Source organism: Heterodontus francisci, chromosome 10 (assembly GCF_036365525.1).
Source record: "Heterodontus francisci isolate sHetFra1 chromosome 10, sHetFra1.hap1, whole genome shotgun sequence".
NCBI lineage: Eukaryota > Metazoa > Chordata > Chondrichthyes > Heterodontiformes > Heterodontidae > Heterodontus > Heterodontus francisci.
In genome coordinates, this window is record NC_090380.1 from 95,208,107 (window position 1) to 95,233,881 (window position 25,775).

The 25,775-nt window shown below is 43.1% G+C and overlaps 1 protein-coding gene across 1 annotated transcript in view; it reads left to right on the top strand.

Annotated features, from left to right (window-relative positions):
- The window catches only part of LOC137374647 (interleukin-10 receptor subunit beta-like), a 34,442-nt gene extending 13,847 nt beyond the window's left edge, over nucleotides 1-20,595 (top strand). Inside the window, exons 5-8 of the mRNA XM_068041098.1 lie at nucleotides 1,542-1,705; nucleotides 8,051-8,186; nucleotides 15,074-15,231; nucleotides 17,950-20,595. Coding sequence (XP_067897199.1) covers nucleotides 1,542-1,705; nucleotides 8,051-8,186; nucleotides 15,074-15,231; nucleotides 17,950-18,222 — 731 coding nt within the window. The 3' untranslated portion in view covers nucleotides 18,223-20,595. The remainder of the gene's footprint in view (nucleotides 1-1,541; nucleotides 1,706-8,050; nucleotides 8,187-15,073; nucleotides 15,232-17,949) is intronic.
- Nucleotides 20,596-25,775: the final 5,180 nt, after the last annotated feature.

The window sequence follows — 25,775 nt, forward strand, 5'->3', positions numbered from 1 at the left end:
CCCCCTCAACCTCCATCTTTCTAATGAAAATAATCCTAATCTACTCAACCTCTCTTCATAGCTAGCGCCCTCCATACCAGGCAACATCCTGGTGAACCTCCTCTGCACCCTCTCCAAAGCATCTACATCCTTTTGGTCAGTTTCCATATATATGCTGACAACACTTGGCTCTACCTCATCACTGCCCCTCTCAATCCCTTCACTATCTCTCGAAATTGTCGGACCGCTTGTCCAACATCCAGTACTGGATGAGCAGGAATTTCTCCAATTACATAGGGGGAAGACCAAAGCTATTATTTTCAATTCCCCTGATTAACTCTTTTCCCTAGCCACTGACTTCATCCTTCTTCCTGACAGCTGTGTTTGTAACTTTGGTTTCATAGTTGACCCGAAGATAAGCCTATTTCCACATCTTAACGTTGCCTAACTCCATCCATGCCTGAGCTCATCTGCTGCTGAAACCCTCATCCATGCCATTATTACCTCTATATATTTGATTACCCAAAGCACTCCTGGCTGGCCCCCCACATCGAGTTCATCCAAAGCCTTGCTACCCATGGCCTCACTCACACCAAGTGCCATTCAGCCATCACCCCGATGCTTGCTAACCTACATTGGCTTCTGGTTAAGCAACACCTCGATTTTTTTGAAATCCTCATCCTTGTTTTCAAATCCGTCCACGACTTTACCTCTCCCAATCTCTGCAATCGCCTCCAGTCACACAACTCCTTCTGGGATATCTGCGCTCCTTTAATTCTGACCTCTTGAATATCCGCAGTTATAATCGCTCCACTTACCAAGGCCCTAAGTGGAATTTTCTGCCTTTATCTCTCTGCTTCACTATCTCTTTCTTTAAGATGCTCCTTAAAATCTACCTCTTTGACCAATCTTTTGGCCATCTGCCTCAATATTTTGCTTTATAACACTCCTTGTGAAGCACCTTGGATGTTTTATTACATTAAAGATGCAATATAAATAATTGCTGTTTGGATACTCTTGCATTTAATGAAGACATGTTAGACATCTGGCCAATCAAAAAAAACCTACATACTGTATTTTCATCCCCGATGTCCGACCGAAGTTGGATCCTCGTGCCAGAATTAAAGGTTGTTTTGCACTAGAGGTCTAACCATTGCATCACACGTTCCTTGAAGCTTCTTTTTGATGCAGGTTGTATGAGGTGAAAGCTTACAATCTCATTGCAAACTTAAGGAAACCTGTGAAGTAAATCTGATAAAACAGAAAATGCTGGAAATACTCAGCAGGTCAGGCAGCAACTGTGAATGGAGAAACAGTTTATGTTTCAGTTCACTAACCTTTCATCCGAAAGTAATTCTAAATATGGGTAGATCCAGAATTTTGAACTCTAACTAAAATGCATAGTCAGTCAGAATTAAGTTTATAATGAGTTTCAACGTTATAGAATAATTGAATTATTTATGTTTTTTGAAATGTAAACTTTTATTTACCTGTTTTATATGTACAAATTGATGGTAATTCTGCATTTGATCATTGAATTGAAACTTTTCTTTAAATTACAGATGAAATTGGTCCACCATCAGTACATGTGACATCGAAAGAACATTTTCTTAATGTTGACATCTTTGACCCCCAAATGGAAAATAATGCATCCATATTGAAAACTTATAAAGATATTGAATACAGGATATCATTCTGGGAAAAATATTCCAATAAAAGTAGAAATGTATGTTCTTTGAAACAGAGTTGTAGTATCACGTTAACCTTGTAAAAGTTAAATGAGCAGTTCTCTTTCCCACAGCTGTAGAAACATAGAAAATAAGAGCAGGAGTGAGCCATTCGGCCCATTGGGCCTGCTCCGCCATTCAAAAAAGATCATGGCTGATGGTCTAATTCAGTACCCTGTTCCCGCTTTCTCCCCATATCCCTTGATCCCTTTGGCATTAAGAAATATATCTATCTCCTTCTTGAATATATTTAATGACTTGGCCTCCACTGCCTTCTGCGGTGGAGAATTCCGCAGGTTCACCACCTGAGTGAAAATTTTCTCCTCGTCTCGGTTCTAAATGGCATACCCCGTATCCTGAGACTGTGACCCCTGGTTCTGGACTCTCCAGTCATCGGGAACATCCTCCCTGCATCTAGCCTGTCTAGTTCTGTTAGAATTTTATAGGTTTCTATGAGATCCCTTTTCATTCATCTAAACTGTAGTGAATATAGGCCTAGTCGACTTAATCTGTTCTCGTACATCAATCCTGTCATCCCAGGAATCAGCCTAGTAAACCTTCATTGCAATCCCTCCATGGCAACAACATCCTTCCTCAGATAAGGAGACCAAAACTACACAATACTCCAGATGTGGTCTCACCAAGGCCCTGTGTAACTGCAGTAAGACATCCTTGCTCTTGTACTCAAATCCTCTTGCAATGAAGGCCAACATACCATTTGCCTTCCTAACTGCTTGCTGCACCCAAATGCTTGCTTTCAGCGACTGGTATACAAGGACGCCCAGGTCTTCTTGTACCCCCTTTCCCAATCTATCACTATTCAGATAATCTGCCTTTCTGTTTTTACAACCAAAGTAGATAACCTTACATTTATCCACGTTATACTGCATTTGCCCACTCACCCAACTTGTCCAAATCACATTGGAGCCTCTTTGCTTCTTTCTCACAGCTCACATTTCCCCCCAGCTTTGTATCATCTGCAAACTTGGAAATGTTACATTTAGTTACCTCACCCAAGTCATTAATATATATTGTGAATAGCTGGGGCCCAAGCACTGATCCCTGCAGTTCCCCATTAGTCACTGCCTGTCACCCGGGAAAAGACCCGTTTATTCCTACTCTCTATTTCCTGTTTGTCAACCAATTCTCAATCTATGCCAGTATATTATCCCCAATCCCATGTGCTTTAATTTTGCGCACTAACCTCTTATATGGGACCTTATCCAAAACCTTCTGAAAATCCAAATACACCACATCCAGTGGTTCTCCCTTATCTGTTCTTCTAGTTACATCCTCAAAAAACTCCAGTAGATTTGTAAGCATGATTTCTCTTTCGTAAACCCTTGCTGACTTGTCCAATCCTGTTTATGCTTTCCAGGTGTTCTGCTATCACATCCTTTATAATAGACTAGCATTTTCCCCACTACTGGTGTAAGGCTAACTGGTTTGTAATTCTGTTTTTTCTCTCCCTCCCTTTTTTAAATAGTGGGGTTACATTTGTCACCCTCCAATCTGTAGGAACTGCTCCGGAGCCTATAGAATTTTGGAAGGTGACCACCAATGCATCCACTGTTTCCAGGGCCACTTCCTTTAGTACTCTGGGATGTAGAACATCAGGCCCTGGGGATTTGTCAGCCTTTAACCCCATTAATTTCCCTAGCACTTCTTTTTAAACAAATACTGTTTTCCTTCAGTTCCTCCCTTTCATCAGAGCCTTGGTTCCCTAACATTTCTGGGAGGTTATTTGTGTCCTCCTTTGTGAAGACAGAACCAAAGTATGTGTTTAATTGTTCTGCCATTTCTTTGTTCCCCGTTATAATTGCCCCTGTTTCTGACTAAGACATTTGTCTTCACGAATCTTTTTCTCTTCACATATTTATAGAAGCTTTTACAGTCAGTTTTTATGTCCCCTGTAAATTTATTCTCATACTCTATTTTCCCCCGCTTAATCAACCTCTTTGTCTTCCCTTGCTGAATTCTAAACTGCTCCCAATCCTCAGACTTGCTGCTTTTTCTGGCAATTTTATATGCCTCCTCTTTGGATCTAATACGATCCCTAATTTCTTTTTTAAGCCACGGTTGAGCGACCTTTCCGGTTTTATTTTTGAGCCAGACAGGAATGAATAATTGTTGTAATTCATGCACATGTTCTTTAAATATTATCCATTGCCTATCCACTGTCAACCTTTTTAGTAAAGCTCCCCAATCTATCATAGCCAACTCACGCCTCATACCTTCGTAGTTTCCTTTATTTGGATCCAGGACCCCAGTTTCTGATTCAACTACTTCACTCTCCATCTTAATGAAGAATTTTATCATGTTATGGTCGCTCCTCCCCAAAGGACCCTGCACAACAAGATTGTTAATTAATCCTTTCTCATTGCACAATACCCAGCCTAGGATAGCCTGTTCTCCAGTTGGTTCCTCAACGTTTTGGTCTAAAAAACTGTCACATACACACTGCAGGAAATCCTCCTCCACAGTATTACTGCTAATTTGGTTTGACCAGTCTATATAGATTAAAGTCACCCATGATTATAGTTGTACCCTTGTTGCATGCGTCCCGAATGCCATCCCTTACATCTCCACTACTGTTTGGGGGCCTATAGACAACCCCCACCAACGTTTTCTGCCCCTTGGTGTTTCTTAGCTCCACTCATACAGATTCCACATCATGATTTTCCGAGCCAATATCCTTCCTCTCTATGACATTGCTTTCCTCCTTTACTAACAACGCTACCCCACCTCCTTTCCCTTTTTGCCTGTCCTTCCTAAATACCCCTGGACGTCCAGTTCCCATCCTTGGCCACCCTGCAGCCATGTCTCCGTAATCGCAAATATACCATAACCGTTCATATCTATTTGTGCTGTTAATTCATCTACCTTATTGCGTATGCTCCACGCATTAAGACACAATGTCTGTAGAGTTGTCTTTTTAACATTCTTAATCATCTTAGCTTTATTTTGCACTATGGCCCCATTTGTTTTTCGCCCTTGTTTTCTCTGCCTTCCACTTTTGCTTCTTACCTTTCTTTCTTTCATTTCTATCCTTGTTTGCCCCTCTTCTGTCTCCCTGCTCAGATTCCCATCCCCCTGCCATTCTAGTTTAAACCCTCCCCAACAGCACTAGCAAATCCCCCCCCAAGGAAATTGGTCCCGGTTCTGCCCGTATGCAACCCATCCAGCTTGTACTGGTCCCACCTTCCCCAGAACTGGTCCAAATGTCCCAGGAATCTGAATCCCTCCCCGCTACACCATTTATCCAGCCACCTATTCATCTGATATAGCCTGCTATTTCTGCTCTCGCTAGCATGTGATACTGGTAGTAATCCTGAGATTACTACCTTTTGAGGTCCTACTTTTTAATTTACGTTCTAACCGTTAATGGGTTATGGTGCTACAGAGCACAAGCAAACTTTCTTTGTTTAAGATACATAAATATATCTTCAGTCATGTTTGAAATGTAGGATGTACCTTTCTTCGAGTTGTTTTGCTTGGGGGAGAAGTGTCACCCAAAGCAACAGCCGTTTGCATTTATATAGTGCCTTTAACTTAGTAAAAAGGCCGAAGGCACTTCACATGAGTATTATTAAACAAAATCTGTGACTAAGACACTTAGGGATATTTGCTTGGTCAAAGCGGTAGATTTTAAGGACCATCTTAAAAGAGCAAAGAGAGGCAGAGTGGTTTAAGGAAGGAGTTCCATAACTTAGGGCCTCGACAGTTGAAGGCACAGCTGCCGGTGGTGGAGCAGTTAAAATCGGGGATGTGCAAGAGGCCAAAATTGAAGGAGTGAAAGATGCTTTGAAGATTGTAGAGCTGGAGGAGGTTACAGAGATAGGAAGGGACAAGGCTGTGGAGGGGTTTGAAAACCAGAATGAAAATTGCAAAATCATGCATTGCTCAACCATGAGCCAGTGTCATTCAGCAAGCACAGAGTTAAGGGGTGAATGGGATTTGGTGCAAGCTAGGATTTAGCAGCAGAGTTTTGGATGAGCTTAAGTTCATGGATGGTCAAAGAAGGGAAGGTTTGGCCAATCATTATCCTGGGACAGCTAAGGCTAGAATAGCTTGGCATCTGAAGTGATTACTGAGCTAAGTGAATTTGATAGTTTTATTTATTTTTAACACCATCAGATTCCATCAGGAATAATGTTTGTTTGATGTTAAAAGGGCGAGACAGTTGGGCCCATCAAGCTGCTGCTTCCAGTTAACAGTGCAACTTTCCAAATCCCAATAACACTGTCTCATGAGACCAATTCAGGAAAAGACTCTTGGAAAATGTCTCGCTGATTCCCTAAGACAATTCAGCAAGCTCTAGGAGACCTTGGTTGCCCGTAACTTAATTACAATTACAGGTAACTAGCAACTTACAGCAGGGTAATTCTCCCTAGCCATTGTCTGAGGCTTAACCAGACCATTCACAAACTCGGCGTCCCATTTGACCAATTATGAGCTTCAAACTCCATATCCCTCTATCACCAAGTCTCCTTACTTCCACAGACATAACTGCTTGTCTCTGCCCCTGCCCCAGCTAATCTGCTGCTGAAACCCTCATCCATGCCTTTGTTACCACTAGACTTCACTATTCCAAGCCTCCTCTGGCTGGCCTTCCATTTTCCACCCTCCACAAACCTGAGCTCATCCAAAACACTGCTGCTCATAACCTAACTCACACCAAGTCGCTGTTGCCTATCACCCCTGTGCTCACTGATCTACGCCGGATTCAGGTCCGACAGCGCCTCAATTTTGAAATTGTATCCTTGTTTTCAAAGCCCTCCGTGGCTTCATCCGTTGCTATTTCTGTAACCACCCTCAGCCTTGCAACCCTCTGAATTATTGTAACAGTACGAAATTTGGATGTTTAACTTAAAGTAAAAGCAGAAGGTGCTGAAAACACTCAGCAGGACAGGCAGCTGTAGAGAGATAAACAGAGTTAATGGACCTGATTTTAACTGTAAGTGGGTTTTGAGAGGGCAGAATTTTAACTGTGTTTCACGTTAATGACAATCCATCACATTTAACCTAACCTGAAAGTATTCAATCCCATCATTTTTAAAGCTTCAATCCAATGCCCTCTAAAGTAAATAATCCTAACTTTTTGGAGCCTATCCAAATAATTGAGATTTGAATTGTCCTGGTATCCCTCCTGTGTAACCTATCCAGAATCTCAATATCGTTCAGTATGTGCAGGAATCAAATTGGATATTGTAACCCCAAATGCAAATATTGCCAGAGCCTTATATAGCTTATACCTTTGCTATTCTTCCTAGTAATACAAATTAAACAAATTTGCTTTCCCTCTCGCCAGCTCGCACTGCTTTAAAGAGCAATCAACTCCTACTTTCTTACTTTATCCATTAGCTTTAATAAGTGCCTTTTTTAAGTGTAGTCACTGTTCCCACATAACAGTGATTACACTTCAAAAAGAATACTTCATTGCCTGTAAAACGCTTTGGGATGTCTTTAGATCTTGAAGGGTGCTATAGAAGTACAAGTCTTTGTTTATGGTAAGACATACTGCTGTTTCCTAACTTCAAGTGCATGGTACTGAACTTGTCTGCATAAATTGATAAATATCATAAAAATGCTTTCAAGGCCACTTAATTTCCACCAAGACTGCTTGCTTGCAGCTCTACTGAAAGGCATATGTGTTTGACAGGTTTGAACTTGGCAGTGTCATCTTGTACTTTCAGATAGCCAGCTGCCACTCTTTAGGTTTAATCTTGTACAGTCTTGAGGAAAATGTTAGCATTCACTTTATAGTTGCTGTCATTTTATAGTTTTTGTTGGCATATTTGGTTTCATAGAATAATTTTACTTGGTGACTGCATTTCTCCTCCGTTTTAGTCACTGCAAACATTACATGGAACTAAGTTGAGACAGACCAAACTACTTTCACTTAGAAACATTCCAGCTGTCAGGACATTTTTCATCAGTATGTCATAGTTTGCTTTCTGATTGATTATTAAAATGCCGCCTTTATTTTTCCATGAAATAAACTTGCTAATGCCCTTTTTTTCCTGCTGTTTGGTTATATCACATAGGGGGATCATGTAGTATTTCTGTTAATGCTTCAGTTTAGGCATTTTAAGTAGATACACTCTTTATCTCTCGCTATATGTACCACAGTGCTGACTGATTGAAATGCAACAGTTTCTCGCTCCAAAATCTGCACTGAACTGCTTTATCCCAACAAATTGATTTAAATAGACTTTGTAGACTCAAATGCTCTATACTTCAATATTGTATTAAACTAATCCTTTGGATTGGAAAAATATAACTAGCAAAATGAGCAAATGTGTCAAATTGATTTATTCTGTATTGAATTACTTAAATTGCAGGTGACAGATGGCATTAGGAAAGTGGTGAGGCTCAAACTCAAACCTTGGACCACATACTGTCTGCATGTTCAGCTTTTCAGCTCTACATTTGAAAGAGAAGGACAGTTTAGTCGGATTGTATGTGAAAAGACCAAAGGTATGCTTTTATTTATTTCCCTTTTAAAATAGTAGTAGATGGCATTGTCTAACGGAAAGATCCCCTCCACGCACCCCTTTACCATTTTGTGTATTTCATTCTCTTAACTCCCATGCTGCAGTACCACATACATTCCCTGGCCAAGTGATTGAGCAGGCCATTGTTGCACTTGAGCAGTAATTTCGCAGTGCAACATTTTTTGTGCTCCCATTTGTGCCAGGTTCATGGAAAAACATATTGCTTTTGTTATGACAGTGGAACGTTCCTTCTGACTAAAACATATATGGGGCTGAATTTTACCCCACCCCAAAGAGAGACGGGACGGGTAGCGTAAAATGGAAAGGGAGGCTCCGGGAGCCCTTCCCAACCCGCTCCAGCCTCCGCCACCACTTTATGCACGTAGCGGGGGCGAGAAATGGGCCACCAGCCCACCCACCCCAGGCCAATCAAGGCCCTTAAGTGGCCAGTTAACGGTAACTTAACGGCCTTCGCCTGCCTCCACACAGATTTTACGCACAGCAAGCAGGCGTCCCAGACCCGCAAGAAGCTGCCTAACAAAAGCAGGTGGCTCTCGAATGTCCTGGGGGGTGGGAGGGGCCTCATGATCGGGCACCCAACACCTCCACCCCCCCCCCCACCCCTCACCACCACCAAACCAAACACGCTTGCCGTACTGGGGCCAGACCGATTACCCCCGGCGAGACAACCAAAACTTACCTGCATTCCAGGGTCCCCGACTTCTTTTTGAAGCAGGGCTGTTGTCCCAGTAGTAGCCACCGCTCACAGCGCTGCTGGGACTAAGAGCTGCCGACCCGCTGATTGGCCGGCAGCACTATTAGGCGGGACTTCCTACCTCAAGCAGGTTGAAGTCCCACCTCATACCAATTGAAGCCCAGCGACCCACAAAATACGGGTCGGATCCCCAGGCGAGGCGGACATGGGTTCGCCACTGACTTTTCAGTCGGTGGCTGGCTCCCATCCGCCCAGAGTAAAATCCCAGCCATGTTCTTCCCAGTTCAAGGGAGGCTGTGATAGGAAGGTGGTCTGGTAGCTCATGCATTTATGTTTCAAAGGATTGGCACTCTACTTAGTTTAGTCAGTCTTGGTCAAACTGTCAGCTGGAGTGTTACTTACCTTCCGGGAGCGGACCTGCGGGGAGAATGCTGAGAGCAGAGCTGATAAATTGAGCCCGAGGAACAAGGCCCAGTCATTTACCTTCCGCGAGCGGAGTGGCGAGCAGTCCAGGCGCGCCGGAGTTTGAAAACAAAGTGAGCAGTGATGTCACAGGATAGCTACAAGGTGATTGAGTAACTGCTGTTAGGGAATAACTCTAAATAGCTGGGTAAGTAACTAAAGTTAACTAAAGCGCACTGACACGGAACACAAAAGTCCGAGTGTATCAGGCCTGTGTCCTCAGTACCTTGCTCTACGGCAGCGAGGCCTGGACAACGTATGCCAGCCAAGAGCGACGTCTCAATTCATTCCATCTTCGCTGCCTTCGGAGAATACTTGGCATCAGGTGGCAGGACTATATCTCCAACACAGAAGTCCTTGAAGCGGCCAACATCCCCAGCTTATACACACTACTGAGTCAGCGGCGCTTGAGATGGCTTGGCCATGTGAGCCGCATGGAAGATGGCAGGATCCCCAAAGACACATTGTACAGCGAGCTCGCCACTGGTATCAGACCCACCGGCCGTCCATGTCTCCGTTATAAAGACGTCTGCAAACGCGACATGAAATCGTGTGACATTGATCACAAGTCGTGGGAGTCAGTTGCCAGCATTCGCCAGAGCTGGCGGGCAGCCATAAAGACAGGGCTAAATTGTGGCGAGTCGAAGAGACTTAGTAGTTGGCAGGAAAAAAGACAGAGGCGCAAGGGGAGAGCCAACTGTGCAACAGCCCCAACAAACAAATTTCTCTGCAGCACCTGTGGAAGAGCCTGTCACTCCAGAATTGGCCTTTATAGCCACTCCAGGCGCTGCTTCACAAACCACTGACCACCTCCAGGCGCGTATCCATTGTCTCTCGAGATAAGGAGGCCCAAAAGAAAAAGAAAGAAAGTAACTAAAGTAAAGAGAAAGGTCTACAGTTTTTTTAATGTAGGTAGTTTTTTTTTTTAGGGAATCAAGGTCTGTAGTGTAAATCTAATTCTGGGGTAATTTAAGGGGATAAATTAAGGGTAAGTCAAAGCAGGGCTGCTCGGCAGCGTGGAGTGCTACTCCTGTGCAATGTGGGAAGTTGGGAACACTTCCAGTGTCCAGGGCAAACACGTGTGCAGGAAGTGTCTCAAGCTCCAACTACTCGAAATCCATGTTTCGGGTCTGGAGCGGCGGCTGGAGACACTGTGGAGCATCGTGAGGCTGAGATCATCGTGGGTAGCATTTACAGGGAGCTGGTCACACCGCAGGTAAAGACCGCACAGGCAGAAAGGGAATGGGTGACCGCCAGGCAGAGTAGAAGAACTAGGCAGGTAGTGCAGGAGTCCCCTGGGTCCATCTCCCTATCTAACAGATTTTCCACTTTGGATACTGTTGTGGGGGATAGCTTCTCCAGGGAATGCAGCAAGAGCCAAGTCTGTGGCACCACGGGTGGCTCAGCTGCACAAGAGGGGAGGAAAAGGAGTAGAAGAGCTCTAGTGATAGGGGATTTTATCGTAAGGGGTACAGGTTGGCATTTCTGTGGCTGCAAACATGACTCTAGGATGGTGCTAGGGTCAAGGATGTCACTGAGCAGCTGCAGGACCTTCTGAAGGGGGAGGGTGAACAGTCAGAGGTTGTGGTACACATTGGTACCAACGACATGGGTAGAAAGAGGGATGAGGTCCTGCAACAAGAATTTAGGAAGCTAGGTAGCAGATTAAAAAGCAGGACCTCAAAGGTTGTAATCTCTGGTTTACCCCCGGTGCCACATGCTAGTGGGTATAGGAATAGGAGGATAGAGCAGATGAATGCGTGGCTGAGGAGATGGTGCAGGAGGGAGGGCTTTAGTTTCCTGGATCACTGGGTCTGTTTCTGGCAAAGGTGGGACCTGTTCAAGTTGGATGGGTTGCACCTGAACCGGCATGGGCCAACATCCTGGCTGGGTGGTTTGCTAGGGGTGGTGGGGTTTAAACTAATTTGACAGGGGGATGGGATACAAAGTGGAGGTACAGTAAGGGGGGATGCACAGTCAAATATGGAAGAGAAACTGAGTCAGTCTGGAAGGGAGAGCAAATATAGACCCGTTAAGGCACAAGTGAAAAATGCAAGGCTGGATTGCATCTATCTTAATGCAAGGAGTCTTACTAGTAAGGCAGATGAATTGAGGGCATTGATTAGCACATGGGAGTATATTATTGCTATCACAGTGACATGGTTGAGGGAGGGGCAGGACTGCCAGCTCAATATTCCAGGGCACAGAATCTTCAGACAAGACAGGAGGGGGTAAAAGAGGAGGTGGCATTGCACTGTTGATCAAGGAGTCAGTTACTGCAGTAAGGAGGGATGATACCTTAGAAGATTCCTCAAATGAGGCCATATGGGTAGAACTTAAAAACAAAAAGGGCGCAATCACTTGGCTGGGAGTGTACTACAGGCCTCCAAACAGTCAGGGAGAGATAGCGGAGCAGATGTGTAGGCAAATCTCAGAAGTGTAAAAGTAATAGGGTAATAATAGTAGGGGATTTCCACTTCCCCAATATCAACTGGGATAGTCTTAGTGCTAAAGGGGGCAGAATTCTTCAAATGCATACAGGAGAGCTTTTTGAGCCAGTACGTAGAAAGTCCTACAAGAGAAGGGGCATTACTGGACCTAATCCTAGGGAATGAAGCCGGACAAGTGGTAGAAGTGTCAGTGGGGGAGCATTTCGGGAATAGTGACCATAACTCTAAGATTTAAGGTAGTTATGGAAAGGGACAAAGATGGACTGGAAATAAAGGTACTGAATTGGGGAAAGGCTGATTTCAGTATGATAAAACAGGATCTGGCCATAGTGGACTGGTGGGAGTCCTACTTTCCTACCTGTAGGAAAGTCTACATCAGACCAGTGGGAGTCATTCAAAGAGGAAATAGTGAGAGGTCAGAGCCAACATGTACTCATTAAGGTGACGGGTAGGACCAACAAGTCCAGGGAACCCTGGATGTCAAGGGATATAGAGGATTGGATCAGGAACAAAAAAAGGCTTATGGCAGATTCAGAGGGCTGAAAACAGTGGAGGCTCTAGAGGAGTATAGAAAGTGTAGGGGGGTATTTAAAAAAAGTAATTGAGAAGGAAGAGGGGACATGAAAAACCTCTGGCAGACAAATCCTAAGGCATTTTATAAGTATATTAAGAACATAAGAACTTGGAGCAGGAGTGAGCAATTCAGCCCCTCGTGCCTGCTCCGCCATTCAATACGATCATGGCTGATCTCATCTCGGCCTCAACTCCACTTTCCTGCCAGTTCTCCATAACCCTTCAATCCATTACTAATTAAAAATCTGTCTATCTCAAATTTACTCTATGTCCCAGCATCCACTGCACTCTGGGGTAGTGAATTCCACAGACTCACCACCCTTTGAGAGAAGTAATTTCTCCTCATCTCTGTTTTAAATCTGCTATCCTTTATCCTAGAACTATGACCTTTCGTTCTAGATTGCCCCACCAGAGGAAACATCCTCTCTACGTATACTTTGTCAGTCCCCTTAATAATCTTTTATATACCTTAATTAGATCTCCTCTCATTCTTCTAAACACGAGAGTAAAGGCCTGAACTGCTCAATCTCTCTCTTCAGAGCAAGAGGTAGTTATGGAACCTACCTTTTAAGGGCAAGAGGATAAACCGGGAAAGAGTAGGGCCCGTTAGGGACCAAAGTGGCAATCTGTGTGTGGAGCCAGAGGACATGGGTGAGGTTTTAAATGATTACTTTTCATCTGTGTTCACTATGGAGAAGGACGGTGTAGGTGTAGAGATCAAGGAAGGGGATTGTGATATACTTGAACATATTAGCATTGAAAGGGAGGAAGTATTAGCAATTCTAGCGGGCTTAAAAGTAGATAAATCCCCAGGCCCAGATGAGCTGTATCCCAGGCTGTTATATGAGGCAAGGGAGGAGATAGCAGAGGCTCTGACACAAATTTTCAAAACCTTTCTGGCCACAGGAGAAGTACCAAAGGATTGGAGGACAGTGAATGTGGTACCATTATTCAAGAAGGGTAGCAGGGATAAAACAGGTAATTACAGGCCAGTGAGTCTAACATCCATGGTTGGGAAACTATTAGAAAAAATTCTGAGGAGCAGAATTAACCTCCAGTTGGAGAGGCAGGGATTAATCAAGGATAGTCAACATGGTTTTGTCAGGGGGAGATCGTGTATAACTAACTTGATTGAATTTTTTGATGTGTAGATAAGTTTAACTAGATGTGTAGATGAGGGTAAAGCAGTTGATGTAGTCTACATGAACTTCAGTAAGGCTTTTGATAAGGTCCTGCATGGGAGATTGGTTAGAAGGTAAGAGCCCATGGGATCCAGGGCAGTGTAGAAAATTGGATCCAAAATTGGCTTAGTGACAGGAAGCAGAGGGTAATAGTCGAGGGTTGTTTTTGACTGGAAGCCTGTGACGAGTGGTGTACCTCAGGGATCGGTGCTGGGACCCTTGCTGTTTGTAGTGTACATTAATGATTTAGACATGAATATAGGAGGTATGATCAGTAAGTTCGCAGATGACACGAAAATTGGTGGTGCCTTAAATAGTGACGAGGAAAGCCTTAGATTCAAGGATGATATAGTTGGGCTGGTAAGATGGGCGGAGCAGTGGCAAATAGAATTTAATCCTGAGAGGTGTGAAGTGATGCATTTTGGGATGAATAACAAGGCAAGGGAATATACAATGGATGGTAGGACTCTAGGCAGTACAAGAGGATCAGAGGGACCTTGGTGTACTTGTCCATAGATCACTGAAGGCAGAAGCACAGATAGATAAGGTGGTTAGGAAGGCATATGGGATACTTGCCTTTTTTAACCGAGGCAGAGAATATAAGAGCAGGGAGGTTATGATGGAGCTCTAGAAAACACTAGTTAGGCCACAGCTGGAGTACTGGGTACAGTTCTGGGCACCACACTATCGGAAGGATGTGATTGCACTGGAGAGGGTGCAGAGGAGATTCACCAGGATGTTGCCTGGGCTGGAACATTTCAGCAATGCAGAGACTCTAAAAAGGCTAGACTTGTTTTCCTTAGAGCAGAGAAGTCTGAGGGGGGACATGATTGAGGTATACAAAATTATGAGGGGCTTTGATAGGTTAGATAGGAAGCAACTTTTCTCTTAGCGGAGGCGTCAATAACCAGGGTGCATGTATTTAAGATAAGGGACAGGAGGTTTAGAGGGGATTTGAGGAAAGATTTTTTCACTGGGTGGTTGGAATCTGGAGCACACTGCCTGAAGTGTTGGTAGAGGCAGGAACCCTCACAACATTTAAGAAGTATTTAGATGAGCACTTGAAACGCCATGGCATATAAGGCTACAGGCCAAGTGCTGGAAAATGGGATTAGAATAGATAGGTGCTTGATGGCCGGCACAGACACGATGGGCCGAAGCTGTTTCTGTGCTGTATAACTGTATGACTCTATGAAACCTAATGGTGATGGAAACTGTTAATTCTGTTTTGGCCTACATTGAAACTACTGTCAGATTACTTTGTTACCATTCGCACCACTATTACTCCATCTACAGCTTAGACTCTCTCTCACCCTCCATTCTGAAGGAAAATCTGTCATGATGAACTATCCATCCAGTTGTAGCAGGGTATTTTGTTGCAACATAGCTTGATGATTTTATTTCTCACTCCGTGCTGTAAAATTATTCTCAAATAGTAGCCATTAGCAATTGAATTGGTAAAACTGATCATGTTTCTAATTTTCTATAGGTACTACTCCGTTGTGGCAGCTTTGTGTAACCTTCATGGTGTCATTAGTGATTGTTTTTGGTGTGGCAATGGGATGCTCCTTCTGTGTAAATTGCACATACAGATGCATAAAGTATGCCTTCTTTCCCCCGCACATTCTGCCAGAACATTTACAAGAGGTATGGGTACTGTTTCAAATCTGGATGTTGAATTTTTTTTTCAGATTGAAAGATTTGAAGTCATGGTTTAAAATGTTTACAAATTGAATGCAGATTTATGCAAATTAGAGTAAATATTTTGTTTGAATTCATACATATGGCTGCCTCACTCACCACATTCGGGAACCCGTTCCCTCCTGCGCACATGCAGGTTCATACTGGCAAGCTGGCAAATTTTGGGACGTACTGATGACATCACTTTGCTCTACGCATGCTCTGCGTTGTCAGGAGACACTTTGTAATCTTTATAGGGGATTAGTTAGAGGTTTGCTGCCATGTTTTCAAGAAGGTAAAAATGGCTATAAGTAAATTTCCTAAGAAATGTAGAGAAAAGATGAGAAACATGGTGTACAGAAGATTTTTATTTTATTTTAAAAATCACCAACTTGAAGAGTTTGATGCTTTTAAAAAGTATTGACCATGTATCTTGACAGTCTCCCTCACAGATGTTTGGCATTGGGATTGAGTTGTGAAATAATTAGGATCCTGAGTGCCAGTTGCCGCAGCAGCATCTGATCCGTAACTTGGTCACATCTAATTAGCAGCAAAAGGTGAGAAAAGGAAGGCAGGTCACAGTTTTGAGTGGAATCTACTTATTTGTCAGGTCTTGGTTTAGTGGTAGCATTCTCATCTCTGAATCAGAAGGTTGTAGGTTCAAGCTCCAATCCAGAGACTTGAGCACAGTGTTACGATCAGGTGAGAGAGGTGTCTAGGGGTCCCCCTCAGCCTTCACCTGGTCTTACTGTAACAGGGTTTAATTTTAAACAGTGTTTTTAGCTCCCCCTTGGTGAATCCTTATTCATCACTTTCCAATTATAAGGCAAAGAAAGCAGCACAAACAGGCTTTCTTAGGTTTAAAGAAGAAAAGTTGAAATTTGTTAAACTTAAACTCTAATTCAGTTAGCGTCTACGGATACACCACGCTAGCATGCATGCACAATACACACATGCAAATAGAGACAGAGAAGAGCAGAGGAAAAATAAAGTGGAGAGGTTTGAGGCAATATCTGAAGAATTGTTGTTACGGTTCTTCGAGCTCACTGCAGTGTCCTTCATTGTAGTTAGATCTTGCTTTTTGTTGGGGCCCCGTATTATTCTTAAACCTTGTTCACTGTCGGAGACTTTTCTCTATCGGGGTTCATGTGTCTTCAGTGGATTCAGAGGCTTGTGAGAAAGAGATAGGAGTAGGCAGACAGGAGAGGCTGTGGGAAGCCAGCAAAGAGAGATCTTCAGTCCAGGAGCATTCTCCTTTTATCCCAAATTGTTTGTACAAATTCAAAAACTCAGGTTGCCCAGTAGGTTAGTCATGTGACGAGATGGTTTGACCATGTCCATTTGTGTATTCAGCCATCTTAGCAGTCAACCTGGAATGCGAGCTCCCCCAACTTCAACATCTGGTGATCAAAGGTCCATTGTGGGTTGAATATGTCAGGGAATTGCTGCTTTTTCCTTCCAAACATTGTCTGTTAATATGCAAATGTTTTTTCCAGCCACGGCTGATCTGTTTAATAAGTCCTTTCTTAACTCCAGTAACAGTTTAAAATGTTCATGACAGAATTAATGTGACTCATTCTTGGCAGGTGGGGGCCTAGCATGACAACAGAATGCAGGCTAACATTCCAGAGCAAGGGTCCACAATCGTGTTTTGGGATCTTGTATGCGCTGAGGAACTGCTGTACTGTTGGAGGTGCCGTTTTTCAGATGAAATGTTTAACCGTCTGCCCTCTCAGGTGCGCTTGCAAGATCCCAAAGCACTATTCACAGAAGAGCATGGTGTGCTTCTGGTATCCTGGCCAATATATATCCCTCAACCAGCATCAGTAAAACAGATTATCTGGTTGTGTATCTCATTGCTGTTTGTGGGACCTTGCTCTGTGCAAATTGGCAGCCATAGTTCCCTACATTAGAACACTGACTACATTGAGGACAAAAGCAGGGAAGTTATGCTGAACTTTATATAAAGCTCTGATTAGGCCCCAACTGGAGTATTGTATCCATTTCTGGTCACCACACTTCAGGAAGTATGTGAGGGTCCTTGAGTGGGCGCAGAGGAGATTGACCAGAATGGTTTCAGGAATGGAGGATTTTAGTTACAAGGTTAGGTTGGAAAAGCTGTGTTTGTTCTCCTTGGAGCAAAGAAGATTGAGGGGAGATTTGATAGAAGTGTACAAGATTATGACAAGCTTAGGTAAGTTAGACAAGAAAAAACTTCCCATTAACAAATGGTACAAGGACTTGGGGACACAGATTGAAAGTTTTGAGCAAAGGATGCAGGGGGAATATGAGGAAGCACTTTTTTATGCAGCAGGTGGTAATTAGCTGGGACTCACTGTCCACAAGGGTGGTGGAAGCGGAGACGATCACTGACTTCAGGAGGAAATTGGATGGCTACCTGACAGAAATGGACTTGCAGGGCTACGGGGATGAAGCCGGGAGTGGGACTGACTGCACAGCTCTGTGGAGAGCATGGACACAGTGGGCCAAATGGCGCCCTCCTGTGCCAAGACTCTGACTTCAAAATGTACTTTATTGACTCTAAGGCACTTTGGTATATCCTGGTTCAAGAAAGAAGCTATACAAATGCAATTCCTTATTTTTAAAAAGATATGACCTTAGTTCTACATAAAATGTTACAGCCAGTCACTACAATTATATTTACCATTTGTTTTACTGTTGCAGTATTTCAGTGAACGTTCCCAGAATGCCTTCCTTGAGCTGACCTCAGAGGAAGATGCGGAGGAGTGCTGTGACCAGCTCAAAGTCATTTCTGAAACTGAAAGCTTGTGTTCATATTCCAGTTCCTCTGAACCATGTACCAGGAATGGGAAAGATGATCAAAGTGGTCAGACTAGTGCAGATTCTGGACAATTTTCTAATGAAGAAAGTTCCAAGAGTGATGGAATTGAAGAATCAGAGGAAAGAATGTTAACAGAACCAGATCTACATACATAGATTATGTACTTTTGTAATTAAAACTGAAGTTTTTCCATTGAGCCCCAACTTTGTTTTTCAGGTAAATATTTGCTCAAGCTGCCATATGCAAGTGTGAGTGAGAGAGAGATAAGAGTTGTTCTTCGGCTTATTTAGTGTTTTGGTGCTCAAATGCTTTTAATATGTAATGCCTTTAGTTCAGGTAACACATTGCTTCCAGCACTCATTGGCAGACCCCCAACCACTACTGCTTCATCCTAGTGTTCTATAGACTGAAATGCCCACTTTAGGTATAAATTGAGTACAGATGGACAACATTTCTAATTATACAACTGGATTTTTTTCATAGTTCAAATAGACATGGTACAAAAATGTACAATGGAAGTTGTGCGAAATTTTCACACAGCCGCCATTACAATCCTAGTGACAGCTCTGGTAGTACAGGAGACGCAAAGGCTGTGCCAAAATATTTTCGTGTAATTATGTCAGATGTTCAGTATTAATGTAATTAAGACTTTTAAAAAAAGTGTACCTTAATTTTGTTATTGTTAGAATCCATAAGGAAATCCTTCTCAATTTGTTGTGATCTGGTATATACTGCCTGAAATTCAAAAGGGTATTGAATAAATATATTATAATATAAATATTAAATATAAATGAGTGGAAAAAAATTGCAGGGTTACGGGGAAAGAGCAGGTGACTGTGATTAATTGGATAGCTCTACCAAAGAGCCATTACAGGCACAATGGGCTGAATGGCCTCTTACTGTGCTGTATCATTTTTTCTTTCCATAACTCCTTCAGTTGCTTACTGCATGATGCATTGAACCATAGGGAATGGGAGAATTGTAGGTTCAGTGCCTTGTTCCTGTTGTGTGAACTGACCTAGCCATGTTCCCAATGAAATGTTACAATATACTTCCAGGCACAGGAGAGGGAAGGAAAAGGACAGCGTTGTTTCTGCTTATGATTGCTGTTCTGGGATATCTATTGGAAGGTGTGTGTGGAAAGACAGAAGACTTGGCAGTGCTTCATCCATAGAGCAATAGCCCTCCTCATCTCATTGCAGTTGTACTGTATGTGGCTTGGAGAGTCTTAGAGGAGAGAAAATTACATTTAAAAAAAGCTTTAAAACAGTGTTAGGGATTGTAAGCAGTCATTGGTGCATGCTGCAGTGTAATGAATCAAGAATAGGGTGCAAGAATGGTCTGTAGGACATCCTCTATACAGTATTAAGCTGTTGATTTTTCAGATCACATAGATTTTAAACTTTTGGGAGTCATCTCCATCCTGTGTGCACTCCCCACCCAAATCTTTTTCCAAGCAGGGTAAAAAGTTCCCCAAACCCAGCTTATAATTAGTCAGATTTCTTTCATTTTAATGAGCTGCTGGAAAACATATTAGTGTCTTGATCTAACGTGCTAATTGTACTACACCTCCATGGATGGGCTTTCTCTTCAACATTCCTGATCATTTCATAGCATCCCCACTGTGATTCCTGGATTAACTGTATACAAGAATCTAGAATATTTTTTCTCTACTTTGTACCGAATTTTTTTTCATTTGCCACATTTGTCCTTGTTTTGCATGTGAATTTGTGCAAATATTTTGCATTTTATACTGTGGAGAGCAGTAGGAAAAAAATGCAAAAACCAGTGTAAAACGAAAATTATAACTAGGCTATCTGTAGTAGTCTCATTGAATATTAATCTATCCTTTATCATTTTCATTTACTTACGACTGAACCTTTTATCTTAAACTGAATCATCTCCATGGACCACTGTTCTATTCCATGTATGAGTTCCACATAAATTAATAATGCCAAGTAAAAAGTTTAAATATCAGATTTGATCTTAAATAGTGTTCACTGCAGTTTTTGTGTGTTCGGGTCCTTTTTTTTCTGTTCATTTTCTTCTGCCCTTCTTTACCAAGCTGTTGACTACTTGCTAAGGTGTGATTCCATGGGCACCAGTTACCCTGCTCAGTACCATGCTCAAATGGTTATTCATGATTGAGCTTAGATAATGACGCTGAACTGGGACATGATACCAATCCTGTTCTCTGCCAACATTACAAGTGCATTCTTCATTGAGAGCACAAACCATGGAGATTTTCCTTCCTGAACCAAGGTACCATGAGGCCAGTTGTAGTGCTCTAAGATCAGTTAACACAGCAGTCTAGGTATCAAATAATGGCATTTATCCTGGTCTTTATGGCTCACTTATTCCTTTTATCAGGTGAACAATATAGAAAGTTTGAATGATTTTACTCCAATAAGTGGACTCTGGGCATCATCAGCAGGTTTGCCTATAGCAGCATTGAATGCCAAAAACAGTTTCACTAATTAGGGGATATGCAGGTACAAGTGCCCTGTGATTAAAAATGTTTTTTTGAAGGTTGCTGCTTATGAGTATTTGATTGTAGCCTGTATATCACAATTCAGATTTTGAAAATGCTGCTTTCACTTTGGAAATTATGAAACCTTTATCTAGGCAGACTTTGTCCCTTCCAATCTGTACATATTATGTGATCTGTTCTTGCCATGGTGAAATGATCTGGGTTAGCTATTATCCCAATTATAGTGAACTACATGCTGGAATTTACATTGATTCTACTAGACAGAGTATCACCACACAGATCAAAGCTTCAGCAATCTAAATACGTATACTATTTACAACATATAGCACACAAAATACTGGGAGAAGGATTATAGTTAAACATTCTCATATTAGCATCACACTAACCAGAGTTAGGTTCCTCACAGTCAGGAATTTAATTCTGCTACCCAATATTTAGACGTATGACAGTGTAACCCAGGGATGTGAAAGAGACCAGCCTGTTGCATGAACTGGATATCTCAATATTTATATGCACCCTCATGCACTTCTCCAATTTTCCAGTAGGTGGAACTGATGAATAGTTCATGTAAAATCAAGAAGCTGGTGTGTTTTGGAAAATACACATGACTTAACAGGGTTGGAATACTTGTAATATAAGGGTTTGAAAGGGTTAATGTTGAGACAATATAAATGCCTCCTACCATAATGATGTAAGAGATCACATGAGAGACTTGAAGATAGATGCAGTGAGGTTTTAGAGGAACCTCAAGACTGGTGTGAAGCTGCACATAGTTATAATAAAGGTGTTTAGTTACTCCTCCATTACCCCCACCACCTCGTTCCCTTCCCATGGCATCTTCCCCTGCAAGCGCAGGAGGTGTAATACCTGCCCATTTACCTCCTCTCTCCTCACTATCCAAGACCCCAAACACTCCTTTCAGATGAAGCAGCGATTTACTTGTACTTCTTTCAATGTCGTATACTGTATTCGCTGCTCACAAACGGAGACTGGGTGACCGCTTTGTGGAACACCTCTGCTCAGTCCAAAAGCATGACCCCGAGCTTCCAGTTGCTGGCCATTTCAACACAGGCCCCTGCTCTCATCTCTGTCCTGGGATTGCTGCAGTGTTCCAGTGAACATCAATGCAAGCTCGAGGAACAGCATCTCATTTACCGATTAGGCACACTACAGCCTGCCAGACTGAACATTGAGTTCAATAATTTCAGAGCATGACGGGCCCCCACTTTTACTTTTATCTTTACTTATTTTTTCTTTTTTTTGTTCATTTTATTTTAGTTTGTTCAGTTTGTTTCTACTGTGCCTACCCACTTTTTTTTCATGTTTGTGCTTGTGGCTGTTCAGTTTCCAGTCCATTAACACCCTATCTGTACTAATGCTTTGACTTTCAGCACACCATTAACATATTGTTTGCCTTTACTCCATGACCTTCTGGTCAGCTATTCTGTTACCTTGTCCTATCAACACCTCTTTTGTTATCTCTTGCCGCACCCCAGCTTTACTTGCTTAAAATCTTTTACATTTCTTATATCTGCCAGTTCTGAAGAAGGGTCACTGACCTGAAACGTTAACTCTGCTTCTCTCTCCACAGATGCTGCCAGACCTGCTGAGTTTTTCCAGCACTTTCTGTTTTTATTTCAGATTTCCATCATCCACAGTATTTTGCTTTTATTCAAGGGATATGGGGAGCAGGCAGGAAAGTTCAGTTGAAGCCCAAGATCAGCCATGATCATATTTAATGGTGGAGCAGGCTTGACAGACCATATGGTTTACTCCTGCTCCTATTTCTTATGTTCTTATAACTGCGGTGGTGGGAAAGCTTTTGAAACAATAATCCAGGTCAAAATTAACAGGCTCTTGGACAAGTGTAGATTATTTAAGGAAAACCAGCAAAATTTGTTAAAGGAAAATTGTGTTTAACTAACTTGATTGAGTTTTTGGATGAGGTAACAAAGAGTGTTAATGAGGGTAATGCAGTTAATGTGGTGTACACAGGAGTCGGTATTAGGACCACTACATTTGATATATTGATATCTAGACTTGTGTGTACAGGGCACAATTTCAAAATTTGCAGATGACACTAGACTTGAAAGAATTGTGAACTGTGAGGAGGAGAGTGATAGGTTTCAAGAGGACATAGGCTGGGAGAATGGGCAGACACCTGGCAGATGAGATATAATACAGAGAAGTGTGAAGTGATATAATTTGGTAGGAAGAACGATGATCTAAAGAGTTCAGTTCTAGGTGGCGGGTTGCAGGAACAGCGGGATCTGGGGGTACATGTGCACAAAACATTGACGGCAGGAAAGGTTGAGAATAGGGTTAAAAAGACATTTGAGATCATGAGCTTTATAAACAGAGGCATAGGCCAGAATTTTTCGTTAGGCAGGTGGCAATGTCCACCAGCCAGAAAGTCGGTGGTGAGCCCGCCTCCGCCAGGCATGGGGGGCCAGACCAGGATATCTGGTTTCTTGGCCCATAATTGGTCTTGGGCGTGACTTCCACCTCCTTGAGGCAGGAATTCCCGCCTAGTGGAGCTGCCAGCCAATCAGCGGGCCAGCAGCTCTTAGTCCCAGCAGCGCCACTGGAAGCGGTGGCCACTGTTGGGCCTACACCCAGCCATCACAAGGAAGAATGGCTCCGGGACAAAGATAAGTGTCCTAGGAGAGGCCCTATAAACTGGGTCGGGCCCCGACAAGGCAAGGAGGGTCGGGGGCGGGGGGAGTGTTGTGCGTTGGGGGTGGTCAGGGCTTTGGGGGTGGCCTTCTGTGGGCACAAGGTGCCCGATCAGGAGGATGCCCATCAGCCCGCAAGAAGGCTGCCTGGTTTTACCAGGTGGGATTTTTGAGGCCTCAGCCACCCTCCAGTCAAGGGTAAAATACCCAGGGTGGTGGGCGGAGGCCCTTAAGTGCCTGTTATTTGGCCACTTAAGGACACTGGCCCAGGCAGGCGGGCCGTTTCCTGCGGCCCTGCGTAAAATTGCAGCGGGGGTGGGAGTGGGTTGGGAACGTCCCCCCACTTCCCACTCAATTTTACGGCCGCACCCCCACCACCTGCTCATTTAGGGGGGTGTAAAGTTCCAGCCACCATAGAGTACAAAAGCAAGGAAGTTATTATGAACCTTTATAATACACTGGTTCAGCCTCAACTGGAGTATTGTGTCCAATTCTCATCACTGCATTTTAGGAAGGATGTGAAGGCTTTATAGAGGGTTCGGAAATGGATTATGAAAATGGTTCCAGGGATGAGTGACTTAAGTAGAAAGATTAGTGAGGCTGGGGCTGTTCTCCTCAAAGAGAGATGGTTGAAGAGGAGATTTGATAGAGGTGTTCAAAATCATGAGGGGTCTGCATACAGTAGATAGGGAGAAACTGTTCCCATTGGTGGAAGGGTGGAGAACCAGAGGACACTAATTTAAGGTGATAGGCAACAGAACCAAAAACGACATGAGGAAAAACTTCGACAACAGCGAGTGGTCAGGGTGTGGAGTGCACTGCTGAGAGTGTGGTGGTGGCAGATTGAATTGTGGGAGTTGGATAATTGTATGAAGAGAAAAGATTTGCAGGGCTCTGGGAATTCGGGGTGGAGGGACAGTGGGTCTGGCTGAGTTGCTCTTACAGAGAGCCTGCACGGACATGACAAGCCGAATGGCCTCCTCCTGTGCTATAACCATTCTATGATTCTACATTAGGCGGCGCAGTGGTTAGCACTGCAGCCTCACAGCTCCAGCGACCTGGGTTCAATTCTGGGTACTGCCTGTGGAGTTTGCAAGTTCTCCCTGTGTCTGCGTGGGTTTTCGCCGGGTGCTCCGGTTTCCTCCCACAGCCAAAAGACTTGCAGGTTGGAAGGTAAATTGGCCATTATAAATTGCCCCTAGTATAGGTAGGTGATAGGGAAATATCGGGATAGGTGGGGATGTGGTAGGAATATGGGATTAGTGTAGGATTAGTATAAATGGGTGGTTGATGGTCGGCACAGACTCAGTGGGCCGAAGGGCCTGTTTCAGTGCTGTATTTCTAAATAAAATAAATTTTAAAAAAAATAAATAAAAATTAGGTTAGTGTATAGAATTAAAACAAAATGTGGTGCAAAAACACAAAAACAATCATTACCCTATGTGTTAGTAAGATACTTAGTGACTCCCTTTGCAATGCTCTGACAAATTCAGGAATTAATCATTTTATTTAATAAGCTGACTTTCACTGCTCGTTGAAATCTGTCTCTCAGTGTCACTAAATTCTGAAAGGAAAAGGCATGTCTGGACCAGCAAAATTGCATCCTTCAACCACCCAGGCAGCAAGCTGCCTCTGCAGAAATGGACAACTTAGTTTCTTCTATATAAACACACACACTAAAATCTGACTGGCACCCTAGTCTATGGCAGCGGCGTTGTCAAAACTTTAAAACCTGCATCTATCCAGAGAAAGAAAGACTTGCATTTTTACAGCACCTTTCATGATCTCAGGACATCCAAAAATGCTTTACAGCTAATGAAGTACTTTTGAAGTGTAGTAATGTTGTAATGTAGGAAGTTCTGAAGTTTGCCATTTCTGATGAAGGGTCACTGACCTGAAACGTTAACTCTGCTTCTCTCTCCACAGATGCTGCAGACCTGCTGAGTATTTCTAGCATTTCTGGTTTTTATTTCAGATTTCCAGCATCTGCAGTATTTTTCTTTTATTATTGTAAAGTAGGAAACCTGGCAGTTAATTTGCACACAGCATGCAGCAAACAGTAATGTGATAATGACCGATAATCTGTTTTTGTGACGTTGATTGAGGGATAAATATTAGATATCTCCCCTACTCTTTGAAATAGTAGCATAGGAACTTTTCTATCTACCTGCGAGAGCAGACTGGGCCTCAGTTGAACGTCTCATCTGAAAGATGGCACCTCCAACAGTGTAGAACTCTCTCAGTATTGTACAAGAGTGTCAACCGAGATTTTTGTGTTCATGTCCTGGAGTGAGCCTTAAATCCACAGCCTTTTAACTCAGAGGCAAGAGTGCTACCAACAGCTGAAAGATAATCACTTCTAGGGAAGAGTGTCATCATTTCCCTAGCAGTCCATGGACACCCGGTTGAGAAACCCTGACATAGAATATACTGCACAGAAATAGGGCATTCAGCCCAACCAGTCCATGCTGGTGTTTATGCTCCACTTGCACCTCATCCCGTCCTTCCTCAACTAATTCTGCCATCATAACCCTCTATTCCA